The 21,413-nt window shown below is 47.6% G+C and overlaps 11 protein-coding genes across 11 annotated transcripts; 6 read left to right on the forward strand and 5 right to left on the reverse strand.

Annotated features, from left to right (window-relative positions):
• The first annotated feature begins 57 nt into the window (after nucleotides 1-57).
• PHATRDRAFT_27956 (predicted protein) lies at nucleotides 58-2,365 on the forward strand. The gene is made up of 2 exons (XM_002180787.1): nucleotides 58-714; nucleotides 868-2,365. Exons 1-2 carry the CDS (start codon nucleotides 137-139, stop codon nucleotides 2,192-2,194), a joined length of 1,905 nt encoding a protein of 634 aa, XP_002180823.1. The 5' UTR covers nucleotides 58-136; the 3' UTR covers nucleotides 2,195-2,365.
• Nucleotides 2,366-2,738: 373 nt separating this feature from the next.
• PHATRDRAFT_36423 (predicted protein) lies at nucleotides 2,739-3,743 on the forward strand (the record flags this gene model as incomplete). The annotated part of the gene is made up of 1 exon (XM_002180788.1): nucleotides 2,739-3,743. The coding sequence occupies one exon, from the start codon at nucleotides 2,739-2,741 to the stop codon at nucleotides 3,741-3,743; it is 1,005 nt and encodes a 334-aa protein (XP_002180824.1).
• A 1,069-nt stretch (nucleotides 3,744-4,812) lies between these two features.
• Nucleotides 4,813-5,651, forward strand: PHATRDRAFT_36424 (predicted protein; the record flags this gene model as incomplete). The annotated part of the gene is made up of 2 exons (XM_002180789.1): nucleotides 4,813-5,311; nucleotides 5,344-5,651. The coding sequence occupies 2 exons, from the start codon at nucleotides 4,813-4,815 to the stop codon at nucleotides 5,649-5,651; spliced, it is 807 nt and encodes a 268-aa protein (XP_002180825.1).
• A 524-nt stretch (nucleotides 5,652-6,175) lies between these two features.
• Nucleotides 6,176-6,691, forward strand: PHATRDRAFT_36425 (predicted protein; the record flags this gene model as incomplete). The annotated part of the gene is made up of 2 exons (XM_002180790.1): nucleotides 6,176-6,277; nucleotides 6,350-6,691. The coding sequence occupies 2 exons, from the start codon at nucleotides 6,176-6,178 to the stop codon at nucleotides 6,689-6,691; spliced, it is 444 nt and encodes a 147-aa protein (XP_002180826.1).
• Nucleotides 6,692-7,828: 1,137 nt separating this feature from the next.
• On the reverse strand, nucleotides 7,829-8,650 carry PHATRDRAFT_36426 (predicted protein; the record flags this gene model as incomplete). The annotated part of the gene is made up of 1 exon (XM_002180967.1): nucleotides 7,829-8,650. The coding sequence occupies one exon, from the start codon at nucleotides 8,648-8,650 to the stop codon at nucleotides 7,829-7,831; it is 822 nt and encodes a 273-aa protein (XP_002181003.1).
• A 1,009-nt stretch (nucleotides 8,651-9,659) lies between these two features.
• On the reverse strand, nucleotides 9,660-11,475 carry PHATRDRAFT_46464 (predicted protein). Its single transcript, XM_002180968.1, has one exon. It carries the CDS (start codon nucleotides 11,183-11,185, stop codon nucleotides 9,932-9,934), a length of 1,254 nt encoding a protein of 417 aa, XP_002181004.1. The 5' UTR covers nucleotides 11,186-11,475; the 3' UTR covers nucleotides 9,660-9,931.
• Nucleotides 11,476-12,043: 568 nt separating this feature from the next.
• PHATRDRAFT_46465 (predicted protein) lies at nucleotides 12,044-13,384 on the reverse strand (the record flags this gene model as incomplete). Its single annotated transcript, XM_002180969.1, has 1 exon — nucleotides 12,044-13,384. The coding sequence occupies exon 1, from the start codon at nucleotides 13,247-13,249 to the stop codon at nucleotides 12,044-12,046; it is 1,206 nt and encodes a 401-aa protein (XP_002181005.1). The 5' UTR covers nucleotides 13,250-13,384.
• Nucleotides 13,385-13,984: 600 nt separating this feature from the next.
• PHATRDRAFT_20833 (predicted protein) lies at nucleotides 13,985-14,729 on the forward strand (the record flags this gene model as incomplete). The annotated part of the gene is made up of 1 exon (XM_002180791.1): nucleotides 13,985-14,729. A coding segment is annotated over exon 1 (633 nt), but the record flags the coding sequence as incomplete, so codon positions are not given.
• Nucleotides 14,730-14,935: 206 nt separating this feature from the next.
• Nucleotides 14,936-16,324, reverse strand: PHATRDRAFT_12981 (predicted protein; the record flags this gene model as incomplete). Its single annotated transcript, XM_002180970.1, has 1 exon — nucleotides 14,936-16,324. A coding segment is annotated over one exon (1,389 nt), but the record flags the coding sequence as incomplete, so codon positions are not given.
• A 1,785-nt stretch (nucleotides 16,325-18,109) lies between these two features.
• PHATRDRAFT_46468 (predicted protein) lies at nucleotides 18,110-19,375 on the reverse strand (the record flags this gene model as incomplete). The annotated part of the gene is made up of 3 exons (XM_002180971.1): nucleotides 18,862-19,375; nucleotides 18,595-18,836; nucleotides 18,110-18,490 (listed from the first exon to the last, which is right to left on the reverse strand). Exons 1-3 carry the CDS (start codon nucleotides 19,325-19,327, stop codon nucleotides 18,110-18,112), a joined length of 1,089 nt encoding a protein of 362 aa, XP_002181007.1. The 5' UTR covers nucleotides 19,328-19,375.
• Nucleotides 19,376-19,697: 322 nt separating this feature from the next.
• ARP (actin related protein) lies at nucleotides 19,698-21,399 on the forward strand (the record flags this gene model as incomplete). Its single annotated transcript, XM_002180792.1, has 2 exons — nucleotides 19,698-20,159; nucleotides 20,328-21,399. Exons 1-2 carry the CDS (start codon nucleotides 19,840-19,842, stop codon nucleotides 21,397-21,399), a joined length of 1,392 nt encoding a protein of 463 aa, XP_002180828.1. The 5' UTR covers nucleotides 19,698-19,839.
• Between the last annotated feature and the right edge of the window lie 14 nt (nucleotides 21,400-21,413).

Here is a 21,413-nt window from a genome sequence, read left to right on the forward strand (position 1 = left end):
GAGGGAATTAATCTGACATTCCTTGTATGTTGCTCTTTCTTTCTGTTCGTCCGTCGAGCCCATTCCCTTCGACAGTCCATTTTCTATTAAACGCCGTCTTGTCCGTTCCACTGTGTGGTCCACACTGAGGCCCACCATGAGGACGTCTCCAAGCTCTGCTACTACAATGCTTCTGGCTAGACAGAGACGAACAGCAGTGGCGCTTCTCGTGCTGTGTATTGGCTCGCAGTCGGCAACGGCCTTTTCCTCCGTTGCTTACCCGTCGAGCCACCGATCGCGTGGAGATGCGTTCCGATCTAGTCCTCTATCGATACAGGGACTGCGACAGAGTACCACCGCCACCGCCATCAGCGGTAGTAGTAGTACAGAGGATACCCCGCCCGTATCCACGAATTACCAAGCGCCGCAAATCGAAATTGATCGCCGTCGGAATTTAGCCATTATTAGTCATCCCGACTCCGGCAAAACTACCATGACGGAAAAGCTTTTGCTCTATGGCGGTGCCTTGCAGCAGGCTGGGGCCGTTCGTCAAAAGGCGGAACAGCGTGCGACCCAGTCCGACTTTATGGAAATGGAGCAAGAGCGCGGCATTTCCATTTCCAGTACCGTCATGAATTTCGAGTACCAAGACTTCGGCATTCGACTCATGGATACTCCGGGACATCAAGACTTTTCGGAAGACACGTACCGCGCACTCGCCGCGGCGGATAACGCGTAAGTACGGTTCGACGGGACGCACGTCTGTGGCGTGCTCTTGTTTCTTTGTTGCCTGTGGTACGCGGTGGACTCACGTCTTTCGTGCATGCTTGGAAAATGTTCACACCCGTGGGGTGTGCCGCTTTGGTATCTTTTTCTTGTCACGTACAGCTTAATGTTACTGGATGCCGCCAAAGGATTGGAACCACAGACCCGCAAATTGTTCGAAGTCTGTCGGATGCGGCGATTGCCACTCTTTACCTTTTGCAACAAAATGGACCGACCGGCGCTCTCGCCGTACGAAATCATGGACCAAATTGAGGATGAATTTGGGTTGGAAACGCATCCCATTTTGTGGCCGATTGGTGACGGCGATCGCTTTAAAGGGGTTCTGGACCGGACCACCAACGTGGTGCACTTGTATCAAAAGGCAGAAAAACGAGGCGGCAAGGCGGGGGTACAAGAAGTACCGCTAGAGGATACCGTAACGTTAAAAGCTACTATTGACGACGAAGAACTTTTCCACAAGCTGTTGGAAGATGCCGAACTGTTGGAAGAATTAATTAATCCGTTGGATATGGAACGAGTCATGAAAGGGGAACAAAGTCCGCTCTTTTTTGGATCGGCCATGACCAACTTTGGCGTCCAACTTTTCCTGGACAAGTTTTGTAGTATGGGAACCAAGCCTATGGGACGAATGGCGGACACGAAAAGTGAGAACGAGGAAGAGATGATCGGCCCGAATCACGAAGAATTCACCGGATTTATTTTCAAAACGCAAGCCAACCTGGATCCCAAGCACCGTGATCGATTGGCCTACGTACGGGTGGTGTCGGGTAGATATGAAAAAGGAATGAAAGTATCACATTCTCGCTCCAAGTCGGGTAAGAAGTACAATTTGGCCCAAGCACAGGCTCTATTCGGTTCGGATCGTAGCTCGATCGAAGTGGCCTATCCCGGCGATGTAATTGGAATTAATAATCCTGGAAACTTTGCCATTGGCGACACACTGTTTACGGGGGGCGCCCGGGTCGCTTTTCCGGGCATTCCGTCGTTCTCTCCGGAGAAATTTGCCTACATTCGAAGTCCAAACCCGTCCGACTACAAGTCCTTCCGGAAAGGCATCGATCAACTACTTGACGAAGGGGCTGTGCAAGCCTTACGTCAACGAAACGACGATGGAGGTGGTCCCTTGATGCTAGCAGCTGTGGGTCAGCTCCAGTTCGAAGTTGTACAGGCACGACTCAAGAACGAATACAACGTGGAATCGATCATGGAGCCGTTAAACTACTCACTTGCTCGTTGGGTGGATGGTGGCTGGGAAGCCGTCGAGAAGGCAGACGCCGATGGCAAGCTCTTTGGGATCATGATTTGTCAAGATCGTTGGGGAAGACCGGTGCTTCTCTTTCGCAATGATTGGAAGGCGGCGTCGGTAGCCGAGGAAGAAAAGTACCTAGACTTGAAACCATGGTCTACACCGCCGATTATTGATGAGTGATAGATGTCGACTCCCTACAATCATATTTGAACTCGATAAATAGTTATCGTTTTCATTCAAAAAAAGAGGCGGTAAACAGCGTTTTCAACAGTCAAGAGACGTCGATTCGAAGCAGCTTCACATTTACATTAAAACCAATCGAAAATGTGAGAGATACGCTAATATTGGATTCCTTTAGCTGGAAAGGGTAAGGATCTCACTTCATCCTCAGGCTAAACATCTTAGTTTGACTATTTGAACAAGTATTATTAGTGTATCAAGAGACAATGAGCACAGAGACTAGCGAAAGGCTAGTCCCCGAAGTTTCTGCTTCACAGTCAGTTAGCTGCGACTGTGAACCAAATGTGAACGGCTTTTAGCAAGAAAGCGTAGATACTTTTTTTGCCAAAGCAATTTCTCGTCACTTATTGTATTCGAAAACCACTGACTGATAGCAGCGTGGAAGCGTACGATACGAAAATTACAGAAACGTAATTGCACTACAAATTGGCATCAATTTTCCTTGCGACCTAAGCGGTAGCAGGCGTTAATCCCTCAGTAAACAATGGCCCGTGTCAATGGCCGGATTCGACGCGGTCGCCCTCGTGTGGTGGAACCGATGTCGTCTTTCCGAGTGATTGCATTCAGCACTATGTCGTTTTTGGGGATCATCGCGATTTTGGTCGTATTCACTCTTGTCCGAAATTTCCACGGGGCGCCCATAAAGGCGGAAAGCAACTTCTTTTCAGTGGCTGACGAAATTCCGGACAGTGTCGTGTCCAGGCTGGATGTCATTCTGGTTCTCGGTGGCGGCGTCCCGTCGTCCCTGGATAGCCCACCGGTTTACGTGCAACGCCGATGCGACGATGCGGCAGCCGTTGTCTCGAGACACCAATTGCTGCCTGCTACATTCTCGAAAAAGTCCACAAAGCCCGTTTCGTCCAAGTCTCTTCCTATTTTGTGTCTGTCGGCCGGTACGGCTCATTTACCTCAGTTGCTCAGCGCCAACGGTTTACCCATTTGGGAATCGACTTCGTCGGCTGCATACTTGGAGCAGAAACACAATATTCAAAACGTGTTTGTGGAAACTACTTCATACGACACTATCGGTAATGCTTTTTACGCAAGAACGAGTCACACTGATATTGTTGGGTGGCGAAAGCTGTTGGTTGTTACCAACGAATTTCACATGGATCGTTCCAAAGCTATTTTCGAGTGGATCTTTGGAATTGACAGTGAGAAAAGAGCAGGCTACGAGCTCTATTTTTTATCCTCTTTGGATGGTGATCTTTCCGAGGAAGCGCTACGGGCACGTCAAAATAAGGAAGCCAAAGGGCTGTCGTCGGTTAGAAAATATTCTACGAAGTATCGAACTTTGTCTGATGTCTGGTCTTTTCTCAATAACGAACACGATCTGTACAAAGCCAGCAAGCTAGTGGAGCGTGGTCGTTCCAATGCGTCGATAAGCTTGGCTACAGTGCTCGAGAAAGAGAGCTACGGGGCCCACCGAAACCTTCACAGAAACATTTTTGATCGCATATCATCATCGATCCATCGCCTAGTCGCCTGATCAGATATCACTCAAGTTGGAGTTCTCTTGCTATTAAAATGTAGATCCATACTTTGCGCTTGTTGACAAATTCTCAGTTTATGTGAGTCTCCTGCATGCGTGGGCGAGGTAGGTCTAACTCTCAGTAACGCCGCGATTATCATTGTTAGTGGAGAAGAGTTTCTAAGCAAAGTTGACAAGCGGGTATGGTTGGAACGGGACACCGCGAAAAAAATCAATAGTGTCAGTCAGATTATGGTCTTATTTTTCTTGTGTGATTTACAAGCGCTTGAAATGCCAATAGTTATGAATATTTACAGTCAGTACCGGTATATACCGTAATTGACGCAACTTTGTATAGGACGGAACTTTGTATCTTTTCCAAAAATTCATGTACATTTGCTACGAGACTCACCAAATCAAATTCAGACTTAAAACTACCCCAGACGTGGCTTCGTCTCATTCACAGCTTCAAAATAATGTCATTATTTCTAATACTTCTAATAAAGTGCAATGTACACACTTTCATTTTAAAGTTGGATTTTTATGTTGAACCACCAAATAGGGTTAAGGATTCGAATCATAGCTAACCGTAACATCGAGCCTCTTTTACCTCGTTTGTCGAGGCAAATGAATTTCTCGTTTTTATGCCCTACTTGAGCTTTAAACATTGATACTCTCAAATGAGAGTCAATCTTTGCTTCTCAAATACCAATAACATTGGCAATATGGTATTCTATCATAGTAGTGGAATAGTAGTAGAAATTGTTGGCATTGAAGAATGAGAAAAACCTCTATTTCGGCCTCTACGACATGAAAAAATCGCTATTTCGGCCGAATCTGAAATTTTTTTAATTAATTTTGATTGAGCGCGAAACGCCTTCTCTAGAGGTAAAATTAGCAATTAGAAAATAATCAAATGCTTGGTGTATGCTCTGTATATGATATAGCGGAGGTATCGAGGTCACTGGAGATCCAAGTACAGCAAACTGAAGACCAGCGACAAGAATTACACACCGCTTTACAAAGGGCTGCAGAGCGAATAAAGTCTTACAAGAATACAGTAGAACAAACCCTGCAAGAACACACTATGCATACGGCTGTAGGGGAAAAGCAGCTGGAAAGGCAGTCTACCAAAATCAAAATGCTAGAAAAGACAGTTCGAACATTACAGAACGATAAGGCAATTTTGTCGGCGGCTGTGGAAGCAAGAGATAGTAGACTTTCGAGCATGACTGATCTTCAAATGTCGCTGAAGGAAGTTGAAAGTAAGCTTGGTATACAGGAAGCTCTGCAACACAAGCTCAAAGAAGCGAAAATGAAGTGTAAGAGTCTCCGGATGCAAACAAAGTCTGCTGAGGAAAACGAAAATGTTTATCAGGAAAAGCTAGCTAAACATGCCCGCAAAGTCCTTGATCTTGAGGGTCATGTAAACTTGGCAAATGATCAACGCAGGTCGTGTCAAAAAGAGCTCAGCATGCAACAGATTGCGATTCAAAGCTTAAAGCAGAGCGTAACAGTTGCAAACAAAAATGCGAAAGTATTTCCAAGGAAATTAGCAAGATATGTCGGAATGGTAGAAGCATATGGTATGTGGAAATTGTCGTCGCTGACAATGAAGCTCGTCGTCAGGAGATTGTTCTTCTTCGAGATCAGAAACGGAAAGCATTGGAAGAGATGCAGTACTGCCGGGCTGCGTGCGAGCAATCACGGGCGGCGCAGAAAATGGCAGGCCTTGATAATGATATGGCCAAGGTACTGGAACAAAATTTGGAGCTGGAACGGTTGCTATCAGAGTTGACCAAGTATGTTAGCGCCAAAGAAATGCAGCTCGAAACTCTGAAGCAAGTGAACGACGCTCTCAAATCGGAGCTAGGGAGCATAACTAAAGGCAGGATGACACGAAATATGGGAAAGAATGATATTTGATGATGTTATGTTCTGGGAAGCACAGAATTAGTTACGGGTAGTATAAGCTTTTGAGAATAGTCTGTTAGACTTCACAGTCAGGCAAATCATGCTATCTGCTCAAATAAATGCAATAGCTGTTTCCATGAATCTGCCTAGCTGTAAGGGAGTGAAAATTTGGTCGAACCCTCGCAAGGGTTGAATTACAGGTGGTGACATATCAACTAGCTGTTAATCTCCAGCATCTCAATACGTGATGAGATTCAATATTTTTCGATCAGAACGTATATTTCCTCCTGCTAGATAGAGATTCGTGCAAGATTCATGAAACGACTTGTTCACAACTGGCCCAAGTAAAGTACAGTTACCGTTGGTTTCCATGTCACTGCAAGCAGCCACTTTGCTTTCGTTATGCAATAGGACGAAGCTTACATTAGCGCCGATAGGTATTTCTGTAGACAATCGTTTTTTCGAGAGCTTCATATCAATTCGTTCCATTCTTTCAAAACTGATACTTTTTTGTTGCCATTGCATGCACTGATGCCATGTCGATAAAGCCGGAAGATGATTTTAGCGGATACATGGAGAGCTTGAAAGCTCACGAGATGCAGGATCAAGCGTATCAAAACCAGCTTGCAGAACACGAGGTAAGGCGGTATGACATCCGTTCGATGAGGTTGACTTAAATGTACGCTACTCAAATCTTTCTTTTCCTCCAGCTTTGGAGACAAACGACTTGGGGCGGATGGGTCGTACGACAGTTACAAGCCTTGGGAGATCATTTTTCACCCTTTTTCGAGGCGATCGCTGACACAGTTCAATCTGACAAGAATACACCCGCTCAACTTGTACTTTTGGCCGTTATCCGCTCTTTAACAATTGCTGCGTACGTGGCGGCACTGTATGCGCTACTGCGAATAGCAAACGCTATTTTGGGCCGTGAGATTGTTATTGAAGAGGAAATTGTGGTTGATCATGATGAGGACACACACGATGACAGCAAAGACGGAAACTTAGTACAGGAGGTCCGGCGGAGTGCTCGTGACAAGAAGAATCGATAAGTCAATAGCCTAGATACCGAAGACTGCTTTGTTTGTCGTGTGAGATTTTTGCTGGTTGCAAAAGTTGCTCTGCAGACCTGGCGTGCTTAACCTTCACTCTAGAATAGTGCATCCAGAAGATGTAATTCTGGCTGTACAATATTAAGCTCCCGAGTAATCCGAGGCAGAAATAGCTTGATTGTCATTCTAATTCAATTCTTACTCCCATCAAGCATGTATCGAGAAAAATGCTTGCTGAGCTGGGAGCGTCATATGCTTATTTTACCTTGTATGTAACGTTAAAACAATCAGAATACAATGGCTGAAGCTGTCCACTGAATGAGATACATGTTAAATACTTTGTCGTTAGCCGTATCGACGAAGACTCAAGATTTGTATGCGAGATCTGCATTGCAACTTTGTCCACGCACACTTTCGCGATTCGATTCGAAAATCCCCCCGGTCTCATTGAAAGTGAGGCCACGAGACTAGGGTGATGCTGTCACGTCCTCTGCGGGGAAAAGCCTCCCCTCGCGGGACATTGAATTGACCACCAAATCCAACAAAATTAATTGGTTTTCTTTCGATATTTTCAGCTCATTCATATATTACTTATGATATCAACATTTTTGTGAAAGGCTTCCAAGTGGACCTCGCTCCAGGAAGGCAAAACATCAGACACCGACGCAACTGCGGTGAGTAACTGTGACTGTGAATCAATTCCAAAGCCTGTTTTACTGTAAATCACATTTCTTTGTCGTTGCGCAAAGAAATGATTTCATCTACAACGCAAAAGGAGATATGGAGCACAACGTCTGGCAAGAATTATCATCAATGACGCTACTCGTGTACATAACTTAATTTGGTAAAAAATCTCATCAGACGAAGTGATCAGCAATTATGGTTTTAAACTGAAGATCGAACTTTTTCCGTCTGTGAAAGTAATTATCACAACAACAAGCCATAGACGCATCGAAAGAGTGGATAAAACCATAAAGGGAAACAAGGAGGAATCTCTTTACTGTCTCTCTGTTGTCAACGAGCCGCTCGGCTAGTCAAAAGAGACGTTTTCAAAAGCTCACAAAGTACAGATGGTAAGGGTTTGCCTTTTGCAATAGAAATGGCAACCGGTAAATGACAATAAAATCGCAGTCACTCCTAATGTTGATTGTTCAGGCTGTTCATGAGTACCAGGGAGCGAATGTATTTGTCGGAAGGTGTGCCCGCATAAGTTGAAGGACTCGACGAGGCACGAAATGGCTGTCCCAAACTGTGAATGCACTGCATTTCCGAGAATGAAGGTAGCAGCGGTGAATGCAGTTGAAAAGGAGTTCCTAAAGAGGATCGATCGTTTCCATCAAAAGGGACACTACGTGCAGGTGGTAAGTGTGCGCTTGGGAGGTTTCCAATTGGTAGTATGGTTGGATCGAGAAAAGGCCTAGATCGTGCCGATCCTCGAAGCAGCCCTCTTGGCATTTGCATATAATCAAAGAACGGAGCGGCAAACGGTCGTTCCTGAAGTCCAGACGAGAGGCCCAAAAAGGGTAATGTAGATGGCCCTGGATTGCGTCTCGGAGGTAGACCAGGAACCTCTCCCAAACGGAAGGACCCTAGGTGACGAAGAACCTTCTCTTGCGCCATGGCAAGGATAGCCTCCAGCCGCTTGTTTTCCTGCTTGAGGTCAAAATTCTCGGCCCTCAATTCGAACGACCAATTTTCAAGGTCCTTGAATTCGTTTTTTTTGCGATAGTAGTTTCGTTTCGAGTACATTGCATTTCGCTTTCGGAGAAACTTTCTCTTGAACATCTCATCTGTTGCTGAAAGATCGATCTCCGGGCCTTCCCTTTCAGCGCCGTCCTTCGACACATGTGAAGACGGGTTCATTTCTCCAAAATTATCCCCGGTCGAGACGAGCCCCGTTGGCTCGTGTTCACGGTCAATACAGTGTTTCAGCTTCTCAGCCGAGATCTCTCCAGGCATTGAACGTGATTCCGTGGTCTGCAAGAGCGCGTACAATTCATGGACTGTTAGATAGCCTTACAGCTGTATTTCAACGGGAGAAGCGAGTATGGCGCAAAGTCCCAAAGAGGTCTGCTCCATTGCGGATGATTTACGTACCAAATGCATCTCTGGATTGCAGTTTCCTTTCTCCATATTCTTCACTATTCCCTTTGCAAGCATTAAGTAGTCAAGTCAGTTGCTTAACGTTGCAAACCATCACTGGTGCGCCGCCGTGAGTTGGTTTTATCTGAGTTGAAAGACGAGTGTATGTATGACGTTCAACTGACAGTGAAGGATGGAAGTGCGTAACGGTAGAGAATATCTGGTGATGTGAGAACCTTTGGTTAGGAGAAACCTGTAAAGCCGAAACCTGCAAAACTGAGATTTGAGGTCCGCATTGCTGTCCGGCGGAACAATCGGGCTTGCGTTGACACGATCTCCCTCAATACTCCATAGGAACTTCGCACCCGACCGTTCCCGTAAGATTTTCATGTATTAAATGGAAAAAGCTTCGATTTAAACAAAAATATATGTAATCTTTCAAATGATTTACTACTTTCCACAAGTAAGAATGTCTTTGAGAATACATGTAAGCAAGAAATGGCAACAAAAATTCGGTGGTTCTTATGACCATAAATTATATTTGTTTCAGAAACTGAAAATACATGTGTGGCCTTACTAAATGGTTCGCTGTTCTTTACGAAATTGAATTCATTGGTCAATTAGAGAAGCAGTGCTGTTTCAAATATACTCCCGTCTTCGATGTTCAGGAATTTTATGGCGCTATCCTTTATGGGGTAGAAAAATGTATGTGGGTTCTAGAGGAGAAATCGCTGTCGTGCTTACATTTGCATGAAATGCTTCCCTTGCTCCTATCAGTAAGTTGCTTCCAGAGAGGTAGGAAGAAAGCCAGTAGGAAGAACTTCATAAAATATGTTCTGCGGCAGGCTTCAACACCCCAGAGTTGGTCGCACATTATGAGTCGTGATGTCATGATCGATGAAATATATACTGACACAGACAAACGAGCTTCCTTTCTTGCGCTGTCTACTATAGTCCTACTATACTAATGTAATGGAAGAGAAGATCAGCCTTCCTGGCTCACTTGGAAGTCAGATAGAATTAGGCCGGTCAGCGCTAACAGGAAGTTCAAACAATCCATGACAAAAACGCAGCAATTTTACAATTAGAAGAGACCAACACTCTGCATTCGCTCTTTTTATGGAAACCCACTTGAAGTATCGTGCCAGTATGATTTGATTATGCTTCGTCCGCATCCCCTGATATACCAGAAGCTGATGACGGCATTGTTTCACTCTGTGTGTCGCTGTGATTACCAGCATCCAATCTTGTTGAACCGTTGCTGTACTGCGGTATCGCTATATTGGGAGTTTGGCAAAGCGGGCACACGTTACGGCCCATCTTGAGCCAGGACTTGAGACAGGCTGCGTGGAAAACGTGGTTGCATTTCAACAAACCAACGCGGTCACCTTCGGTTAAATGAGAAAAGCAAATGATGCAATTGTGCTCAAATTCTTCTTCGTCCGTACTTGGATCTGGGGTTCCTTTCACTTGGTAGAGGTGTGTATTTAAATGAAGAGAAGTCGGACGGGTTGCTTTCTCAACATCTTCCGTCTGCTGAAGAGCAGCAACCATGGTCGCCAAGCGTTCGTTATTGACTCCAGCTGCAGCCGCTTGCATTTCGAGCAACAGCTCCGGAGCGGCATCACGTAGACGACGCTCCAGTCGTGTTCGGCGAACGCGGATGTTATTGCGAATAAAGCGTTCAGCGCGCTCAGGATTCTTGCGAATCATACGTGACACAACACGCTGATTGTATCCGGGAATGCAGAACGAGAGAAAGAAACCGAATAAACTTCGACCAGGTCCGGAAAAGAGAATGCAAAAAGTGATGATACTGAACCAAACCAATATCACCATGCCCGTATTTTTGAGTACACGCCGCTCGGTGGGATTAGACAAGCACGTTGGAATGACTTCCAGTGAACTGTTCCACCGCGGCAAGGCGCAGTGCGTTAGTTCTAATGGGCAGTAGAAAGTTTTCTGAGGTTGAATCACCCGACAACGGCACTCGCGAACATAAAGGCGAGGCATCGCTTTATTCAAGGTATCGTTTTCTTGGAGGAGCCGATGACTGTTGCTCCGAAAATCACGTAGTGCCAGAGCTTCCACACCTTGACCTCGGGTGACCCACATGTCTGTATCGAACGTGGCAACAAGTGGATCAACACCGCGAACCTGAAGCTGTTGCTGTGTGGAATCAATCTTTAGACGTCTTCCGTCATTATTTGTTTCACCCGGAATAGCCCCAGGAAATTCTTCAGATATGATTTCCTCGTACCGCTCTGACAAGGAGTTGTACTGTAGAGGGACCACCAAGGTTGGTAATTTACAAATCGGCCGAAAACCTTGTGCCTCCACTACAGTCTTCAACGTGCTAGATTGTACCGTCCAAAATAGAAGCGTGTACAGTCTGTGCTTCAAGCCCGACATGTTGCCAATAGAACTAAAAATTGCAAGTCGGACGAAAACGAGAGAAAATGGTATCCGTAGACTGCCACAGGAAGTCTAAATCCAAAATGGAGAGCAAAATGAATGAATTCTAACGACCGTAAAGGCAAATTACAATGTGCCGCTTTTTATCCGAAAGTTCTTTGGCATGAGATACGATTTTGGACTGGCACGGCCGAGCACACCATTTTCTTCGTGGCCGTTCTCCACGACCACTGACAGTAAAGGCATGTATGCCGGCCGGCCGTCTTGGAAGCAAGCGAAATTCTTCGTCCCCCCGGGGGGGGGGGGGGGTGGTTTGTACGAGAGATCTTCAGGCCGCACGCGAGAATCAACGAGATTCGTTCACAGTAAGAATTCGGTTATAAGATTTTCTGACGTATAAGAGACTTTGTCCTAATAGTAGAAGGAGTGGGGACAGCGATTATTGATTTCAAAAAAAAAAAAATACTATTTCGTGCCTACATTTACGGGTTATCCAAAACAATGATGTATATTTGCATGTAATCACTCATATGTAGCGATGTTAACTCGCGGATTGGTTGGGTTGAATAGTAGCTGTGTCACATAAATAGCACTTGGCATCAAGTAGCCGTGTTAAAAAAACGCCAACTCTTGTTGCAAAACCACTTTCAAAATTGTTGGAAAAAGGCTGGCGATTAGCTAGCACGCTGGGCCACGGGGACGATGATACAAGTAGTGTATTGTTATACCACTAAATGTTCTTTTTCAATCAACCAAGATGGGAGGGTACCCGTACGCGACCCAAAGACACTCAAATCAAAATGACTATAAAACCGCTTTCGACACAATCGACGAATAGCAAGATTCGTTCTTGATTCAAGTATCATTTGCAATAACGTCCTGACTGTGAGTAGCTACTTCAGCCGCAACCATTCTGTGCAACTCATTCGGCCCCACAATTTCGGTTGTGATCCTTGGTCTAGGCAACATTCTAAAACCCGAGATTGCTATGTCTATGTGTTGACAAAGTGGACAGCGATTGTGTCGAGATAGCCACGTTTTTAAACAGTCCTTGTGCAACATATGTCCACAAGCGATATCGCCAATGACCTCACCTTCGCGTAGCTGTTCTAGACAAATGGCACAGCGATTTCCTTTTTCCATTTGCTCATCCATCTCGTCCAAGGTCGCCTGGTCCCGTCGAAACTTTGTTGAGATCCAGGACGAGGACTGCGTATTGTCTCCTTCCTCTTCCGGGTCCGACACAAATCTTTTTGTCTTAAGCAGCAGCACAGGTGTATAACATAGCTCCTTCACGGAATGGCTAGTGTACTCATTGTCTCTGCTGTCTCCTCGATCACGGCCGTACCCATTGTATGATAGTAAGACACGGGCTGTCCAAATGCGCCCCCAAAGACGCACGTACCCGTTGCGATGACGAGCCTGATCGAAATTTCTGGAAACGAGGTATTCCCGATGGATTGCTGACCTGTACATCTGTGCCGCTCGTTGAGGATGACGAGACAAAATAGAAGTCAGATTCGCATTCAAAATTGGATCGTCGCCATCTTGGCTATTCTGCTCCGCAGAGCGACTATTATTTCCACCAAAGATTTGGCGTTGGACAAAGTGTACGCATGATCGTCCCGCTGTGGTACACACGACTGCGCACAGGAGACAAGAAAACCAAAAGAGCACACCAGGCCAAACTGCTCGTAACAAATTTGTGGAACCAGAGGACCGAATACAGCGTACAGGGCCGGTATCTCCGCGAACCGTACAAGAGTGGAAGTGAGAAGGGCAAAACTCGGCCTTGCGGCTTAACAATGTCGTACACCAGCACTCTCGAAACGTGCTGTCGTCTACAGAGGGCATGACGGCCTCGTCTTCTATCTTCGTCGCCGTTGCAACGTAATACTCGCCCGTAGTGACATTCCTACGAAAAACGACGTCCCTCGAAAGAAGGGAACACTGCACTGAGGCGACTGGTTTCTTTGAAACTTCATCATACGTCTTCCGAGACGAAACGACTGAAATATGAACAGACCAATACGCCAGGACAACCATCCACAGATGAATCATGGCATGTGCTCACTTTTATGCTGAGAGTTCCGGAAAGTCGGACTGATTTGGAATAATCCGCGCTTTTTATTCCAGGAAAACAACTCTGAGTGGACGCAACCTACAAACAGAGTCAATGATAGTGACGTGAGAAAGTTGTGGTGCCGGCAGAATGGAGGGCAATCTGAGTTTTAGGAACTGCGGGAGAAAATCGGGGAAATAGCGGTACTATATTCTCGTCGAACAGAACGTCGAGGACGCATCATACACACCCGTAAAAAAAAAGATAAGTTCGCTCCAAAACGGTGACGTTTTGGAAACTGACTTTTTGATATTTCGTATATGATGATTTCAATTAGGAGGTTGCCATTCTTTGGCTGAAAGATACCTAGTGACGTTCTCCACTACTTACAAGCAATGATATTTACAATTAGCTTCGCACTTCGCGCGTGTATGTTGTTGGGCCATTTGCCATTATGGTACTTGCCCTCGGATTGATCACAGTCAGCAACGTCACTGCACCCCGGAGCACGTATCAATTTTAGTCCCTGATAAGCATGACTCATTTTACGGATCCTTTGAATCTCTACTTTTCAACGCAATCACCGACCGTGCTTCACAGTCGAATCCGACGAGGCCGTGTGTGGGATTCACAGCAAAGCCTCTCCAACCTTTTCATCAGCCGAGCAAATACACATTTTGTCGGCTTTCTCCGTGTGCACATTTGCCGCTTCTCCGGCACGAAAGCAATATGTCGAATGGTCGGTTGCTGGTGCTAATAGTAGTTGTGCCCGCGGTCGCTTTCTTGGTGCAGCATGTTTTGTTTGCTGGCGTCGTCCCTCCACCGACCGATCACGGCAGGGGCAGCATGTTCGATATGATTGCCACCCGCTACGACTTCATCAACCGGGTTCTCGCCGTTGGTATGGATGTGGGATGGCGGAAAGCTATGGCACGAAAAATTGCGGATCGTGTCTCGAACGTGCATCGCCCCCGTATTTTGGACATTGCCACAGGGACTGCAGACGTTTCCTTGTTGTTGGCATCGACAATACCGACCGCAACCATACTCGGCGTCGACCCTAGCGCCAACATGCTGAGCGTAGGCCGCGACAAAATTCAAGCCCGTCACTTGGAATCACAGATAACTCTCGAAATTGCCGACGCACAACAGTTGGTCAACCTGCGATCGTCCAGTTTCGACGCCGCCACGATGGCGTTTGGCATTCGCAATGTTCCGGACCGTACCAAGGCGCTATGCGAAATTCACCGTGTTTTAAGAGGCGATGCTGTGTTTTGCATTTTGGAATTTTCTGAGCCCGATGATTCGTTTGGGATATTGGGTCGAGCGGCGCGATTGTTTATTCGACACGTTGTGCCCTTTCTAGGCGGTGTGCTCTCGGGAGCACCTCGAGAATATTGGCATTTGCAAAATTCCATTAGTGATTTCCCGTCGCCATCGGCCTTTGCAGCCCTGATTGAGGCTCAGGCATGTTCAAGTGGTCACTTTGGCGTAGAAGAGGTTGTGCAAATGAATTTTGGATCCGTCCAATTGTACGTACTGAAAGCGTATAAGCAAGGTGCTGGTCTCGATGAAAGCGAGAAGGAAGCTAGGGAAGATGCATTTGAGTATACAGAGGGCACTGCAAGTACTCAGGAATTATGAGTTTTGGTAAATTATATTGGATTGCCAAGCTTGTTGCCAAATTAGTAAATGAGATTATTTTGCACATTGCCGTTCGCAGCCGGATGTCTCGCCAATCGTTCGGGTACCCTGTTGCCAGTACTTTCCAAATAAGCTTTCAAAGGCGCCATGATTCCCTCGTCTTCGTCCGTAATAAAGGAAGTCGCCACGCCTTCCTTCCCGGCGCGCCCGGTTCGCCCAATACGATGTGTGTAGTTCTCTATCGACCGGGTCGGCAAGTCGTAATTTATCACATGCGCCACATCAGGGATGTCTAAACCACGACCAGCAACGTCTGTAGCCACCAACACAACGTTCCCTCGACGAAAGGTCTCCAAGTTCTCCTCGCGTTGCTCCTGTGTTTTTCCTCCATGCAAAACGACACATGCCCGTCCACTACGTTCCACCATTCGACCGACACCTTCAGCATGCTTTTTTTCGTTGACAAACACAATGATTTTCTCGCGCAAAAATCGGCGATCTTGTAACTGTTCGCGGAGTACTTTTTCTTTTTGCGAAACGGACGCCAAAAACATGATGCGCTGTTCGATGCGTGCGTTCTTGCCAGAATCTTTATCTCCGACGCTTACAATAGCGGGATGCCGGAGATAGCGTTTGGCGATGCGTTCAACTTCCGGCGGCATAGTGGCGGAAAACATGGCGGTCAAGCGGTGCCGAGCAACGTCAGCTTTTTGCAAATCTTCTTTTTCTTGTTGGTACGTTTCAGCTTCGTTTTCTGATTTGAGGCTACCACCACAAGCATCTAGAATGGTTTCGATTTGAGGGGCGAATCCCATGTCAATCATCCGATCAGCTTCATCCAGAACAATATAGCAACATTGATTTAATACCATATAGGCCATGTCGATACATTCGTTGATGCGGCCTGGTGTTCCGACCACGATGTGCACTCCACGACGGAGTTCTTGCGCTTGCTGTTGAATTTGCTGTCCACCGACAATCCCGACAGTGCGAATCAAGCGTTGCCGACTCAGTAGCTTTTGAAATTCGCCATCAATTTGGAGAGCAAGTTCGCGCGTCGGTGCCATAACGAGAGCTAGGGGGCCAGCGTCGGCCACACTTTCCAAAACTCGGGAGGGCAAATTCAAAAGGTAGTGGCATAAGGGTACCCCAAATGCGACTGTTTTTCCACTACCTGTTTCGGCTATACCTATTAGATCGCGACGCTGCAAGCCAATCGGAATTGCTTGACGCTGAATCGGAGATGGTTCTTTAAAACGCAAAACCTGTTCGATTGCTTCGAGCAGAGCAGTATGTAACACGGGTAGATCAGGAGTCGGAGCCTCTCTAAAGGACCGAAGTGGTGGCGGCGCCTTGCCACCTTTTACTATTATTTCATAGTTTTCCCGCAAGATACGCCAATCTCGTGCAGTCATCTTTGCCAAAGGCTTGCTCTGTATACTGGACGCCGTAGCAATGTCCCTTTTGTCACTGATCTCTTGGTTATTGGGACGACGCTGAGTTGTGACTGAAACCGTCGATTTGTACAGCACATCGTTGTCATCGAACGTGTCGTCAGTATCGTCCCATCGGAATTTAAAGGTTGTCTTTTTGCTCGATTTCTGCTTTTTGCGTTTTGCCACAATATCATCCTCCCCTTGTAAGGCTGACTTTCCAAGGTAGGTAGTCTTCACGGCGAGCTCCTCTTTTTTAGACAGCTTCGGCCGATCCACTGTTTGTGTAATATTGTTGGTCCTCTGCTTTCCCGCGTTTGTCTTGTCTACATCAATTGTGCCAGGTACGTCCTTTCCACTGTCGAAAACCAAGTCACGCTTGCCTTTGGGGATGTACTCGACACGTTCCCCTATGGCCTGGACAAGCCCACTGGTACTGGTGGGTTGTGATAGAGATTGCACCTCCTTTTCTCGTTGTCGAGCTTCTGCCTTTTCGCGCAAGGCTCGCTCCAACGCGCGTTGTTCGGCGCGTTGTTCGGCTCGTTTGGCCGCAGCCGCCGCCGCCAAAGCCTCATGCCGCTCTTCCTGCGTCAAATTTTCAAGTAACGCAGGATCAATCAACGATAATTTGCCCCACTCTTCGGGCATAATCCGTTTAATAATTGCGTATGGAGACCTTTCTTTGATTTCAAAGACGGGACAAGGAACACAGTGTGTGGCTGCTTGTCAAATATTTCTACACGACCATCGTTTATGTTTGTTGGTTCCGCTCTTTTCACGAAGAAGGCGCCCACACGGCATTTGATCTTTTCGATTTGTACTGCTAACAGAATATAGACAGGAATTCGCGACTCGTCATTCGTTTGCGTGACAGCGAGGAGTACTAGCGCCAACTGACGATAAATTATTTCACGCAACAGTCAATGCTACTGTGTGTTATAACTAGTAACATTTACATTAGATTAGCAATCAGCACCATGACAGGGCAGAATATAGGATTGGCACTTGGCCTGAATCGAGAGAGAAAAATATTCAGAGTCGGTGACTGTATGATGTTTCAATCAAATCAAACTTCATGCTTCGGATTCTGTTCAGGAACCATGGGCAAAATTGGTTCCAGGTATTCCTTGCCTTTGTTGTGTTACTGTTAGTAAAACAGTACCATACTTCGCCGAACATAGTAGATGTGGTGTACCTCCTATTTACATTAGAGGAAGCTTGTGGAATGACCAGCAAAAAACATAAAAGGGAGGGGAGAGCATTGCGATCTTTTGTCCGCAAGTTGCGAGAGGTCCGATTGTTCAGTTGCCTGCCTGACCGGTTAACCCCATCTTCAATGGACATCACACTCCGCCTTACGACGAGGAATGATATCAAACAACCCGCCACGAAAAGACAATGCTACACATTATGAGTAAATATATCGTATAAATAGCGTCTAATTTATATTTCTCCTTTGAGAAGTAGCGACGGGGAATTGACAGAGAGAAGTACTGTGAGTGCCTGTCGACTAGTGCAGAGCTAGAAATCGTTTCTTAGCCTGGGGTCAATTACGCTATCTTTTTCGTGGGCCAGAGCGTTTGTCTATTTCAAGCGAATTGAAATTGTACCGGTCGACAAGTCTAGAAATGGTTGTTTGATTTGGAGTCAGGTTCGCTGTCGACTTTTTCTTTCGTATGTGCGTTTCTCTACTTCAAGTGAAACGAATACCTATTGTGAATCATCAAAAGCATTGCCCCAATTTATCTCCTTCCAAAATTCTTTAAAGAGCTCAACCTACGGTTAGACCAGAAAGAAATAAGCAGCGCACGCCATTGCAATCACGGCTTGTACAAGTGCCGGGGCCAGCAAGGCTTCGTTGTTTCCGCCCACCGCTGCTATCGAATCCAGAATGGACCGCACCGAAAATAGCACGAATCCCGCTAAAGCACTTTGCTTAACAATCCCGCCCGATTTAAGCTTGACTAGGGGGTCGTTCTCGATTTTGGCCTGCACGCTCTTCAAGTCCTCCACTGCTTTCTCGACTTGGGCCGTCTCTTTACCGACACGTTTCAATACGGCCGCCATGGAGGATTCGGCTTGTGCTAGACGAGCGGCTTTGTCATTATTGCTGTCCACCGCACTCTGAGCACTTTCGGCTGCACTTTCTTGAGCCAACCCTTGCTGCGCAGAAAACAAAGAGAAGTGGAATCGTAACAGTCAGATTCGGAACCAAAATGATATTGAAGCAAACTAGCGTTTTGCTTTCCTGACTCCTCCTGACGCACCTGCTCTTTGCGAATTTCTTCCAGATTTTGCAATAATTTATCGTTGCCCCGTTCAAAGATAGCTTCAATTTCCTTCATAATTTCTTTATCGTCCAAGATGGAAGCGGCCATGGATGGATTGTTGATCTTGACTTCCTTCATCGCCTCTGCCAAAGCTTGATCCATGAACGCCTGCGTATCGGCTTCAGAAGGCGGAACGCTTGTGGCAGTATCGATACTTCCTTGCGCTGGGATGGTGTTTTCTGTTTCCCCAGGGTTGTTTTCGACCGCCCATATCGGCAAGTACGGTCGAATACAATTCATCGTTACTATTGCTTTCCAATTCTTTCACCATATCAGTGTACTGCTGAGCTTCCTTTTCGGGAGTCACTGGCTCCGTCGGCGGTGTACGGATGGCTTTGGACTGCGCGGAAAACCCGCGTGCGGCACTGCCGGCTGGCTTGGATGGCGCCGGGGCAACGGATTCGTCGAGCGATCCGAGTTTGTCGAGCTGCCGAAAGGCGTCCGCCATCCCGGGAATATCCCCACCATCGCCACTTTCCTTCCGTTGCGACAATTTTCTCCGCAACGCGTGCGGCAATCGCAAGGACAATATCTTGTGTCCGAGGTGGAGCGAGGGATGGGGATTCGTCGGGGGGTGGGAGGTGAACCCTTTCGTCCGCCGGGTGAGATCGAAACATAGCAAGACGCAAAGCGTTCGCTGCCAGAAAATATCTCTTGTATATGGTGACATCTGAGTGGTGTCGCTTGTGTCCAGCTAGAGAGCAATCACTGGATCCATCCTTGTATGCGGAAGGTATTCGGTGGCTTGCATCTCATCCCATTGCCGTTGACTCTCGAGAAAGATAGTTCGAGGTTGTCACGTTTCGTGACGCTCGCCGTCTGGCCATGGTTCAGCATGTACGTTTACTCTCTGTGTCTTATCAGTACCGATGTGATATAAGCAGCCAATCCAGTCAGCTTTTCAGTGCCGTTTCCTTTCTCCGTGCCCCCAAGGTCAAGGTAGGTCGGAAACCCGCCATCCGCCGATTGGACCACCATGAGGAGACTTTCGTCGTTCTCACGTTCAACAACGGTTAGTTAGTACCCTTATGAGTATCTGTTTGGTAGAGTATCGCACTCGGCGCTTCTCACATTCTCTCGCAGCGAATAGTAATTTCCTCCCCTAGCGCTGACTGGAAATAGAGTCTCGACTCGTAAGGAAAGAAGTCCCTGTCACGCTGTGAGTGCTCCCCCCGAGCCAACATGTACTGTGGTGACGAAACGGGATCCTTCGTCGGCGACGTCGGTTCCCATACCAGTCGGTTCGGTTACGGCGGCGAGGACTGTCCCAAATATGTGGTGCCGTCGTACGTCGCTCGGAACAAATCGCCGGACGACCGCGCGCGACGCTCTCCCGTACCGAATGCGCCCCACCATCCCCGTTGGGCCGAGGCGGAACTCGCCAGCGCCCTGCGACAAGCGCGAACAGACGATAATTCGCATCAACCGTTGGTCGATCCCGTGGCGTACCTAGCGCAGGGTGATTCCGTACAAGATTGGGATGCTTACGAACAGCTCTGGCAGTCGGCTTTTGACGTCATGCACGTGAGGGAGCGATACAAACACACCAAAGGAGGAGGGAATGTTCGCAAAGAAAAGAACAGTAACAGTATAATTGCCAGCGACAATACTGCAATTGGCGCATCTGGTGTCACGAGCACGACCATCCGCGACACGATCTCGCAAGACAGCCGCATCGTCCACCCTGTTCTGGCGTCCACACCAGGATGCACCTACAGTGTTGGAGTCGGAGCCAAAGCCATGGCGTCGGCTCGTCGCCGCGATCTCGTCCACCGCGTCGAATGTCTCATGGAAAGTCTCGACTGCCCCGCGGCCTTTTTGGCGCCAACTCCAATGCTGAGCGCCTTTGCCTACGGTCGTCAAACCGCACTGGTCGTGGACGTGGGAGCGGGAGGTTGCGTCGCCACGCCCGTCGTGGACGGGCTCTTGTTGACGCAGGCGCAACGACGCAACGGTAGGGGTGGGGACTGGCTGGGGAACGTCACCTGGCAAGCCTTGCTGGAACAGCGGACCATTGTCCGTCCACGCTATCAACAACACGCCAGTTTTAAACCCGACGAGTCGGCAGCGAAAAACGGGATCTTTCATCGGTGGGCCATGCAAGATCTCATGTACGAATTTAGAACGTCCGGTAACGTTGCGGTACCGGCATGGTGGTACGACGAAACAGTACCGTTTTGCAAGAGCCCAGCTACCGAAGCCGGTGACGAAATAGTGATCGACCCCATTTCTCCTGGAGGGTCCGAGTCCATTACGTACGAACTCCCCGACGGTACGCTGGTGGACTTGACCAATCGAGTTGGCCGAGACTTGTGTCGCGTTCCAGAATTGCTCTTTACCGATCAAGTACCCTTCGTCTCGGCCGATCAGATCAGCAACTCGAGCGTGCTTATGGAACACGAGTCACTAACGAACTTGCCCCTCCACAAGCTCGTGCACGAGTCCCTGGCGGCTGTAGGTGACGTCGACGTCCGCAAGGACTTGGCGGCCAATATTGTTTTGACGGGGGCGTCCTCCCTATTGCCCAATATGGAGCAGCGACTATCTTTGGAAACGTCCCGGATGACGTCGAGCGCATACAAGTGCAAAGTGCTGGCCTCTCGACACGCCGTCGAACGGTCCTGTGCTGCGTGGATTGGTGGTAGCATCCTCAGCAGTCTCGGTAGTTTTCAGCAATTATGGCTGAGCCGGACCGAGTACGAAGAATACGGCGCGACGCTGGCGATTCAGCGCTTTCCTTAAACTACCCCTACAAC

The sequence above is a fragment of the Phaeodactylum tricornutum genome, chromosome 10, assembly GCF_000150955.2.
Source record: "Phaeodactylum tricornutum CCAP 1055/1 chromosome 10, whole genome shotgun sequence".
In the NCBI taxonomy this organism is placed as follows: Eukaryota; Bacillariophyta; class Bacillariophyceae; order Surirellales; family Neidiaceae; genus Phaeodactylum; species Phaeodactylum tricornutum.

Excerpts from the sequence above, each read along its gene's own strand:
- PHATRDRAFT_46464 (XM_002180968.1), bottom strand. The coding sequence starts at position 11,185 with ATGTCGGGCTTGAAGCACAGACTGTACACGCTTCTATTTTGGACGGTA.
- PHATRDRAFT_27956 (XM_002180787.1), top strand. The coding sequence starts at position 137 with ATGAGGACGTCTCCAAGCTCTGCTACTACAATGCTTCTGGCTAGACAG. Across the intron at positions 715-867 it reads CTCGCCGCGGCGGATAACGC|CTTAATGTTACTGGATGCCG; the intron begins GTAAGTACGGTT and ends TGTCACGTACAG.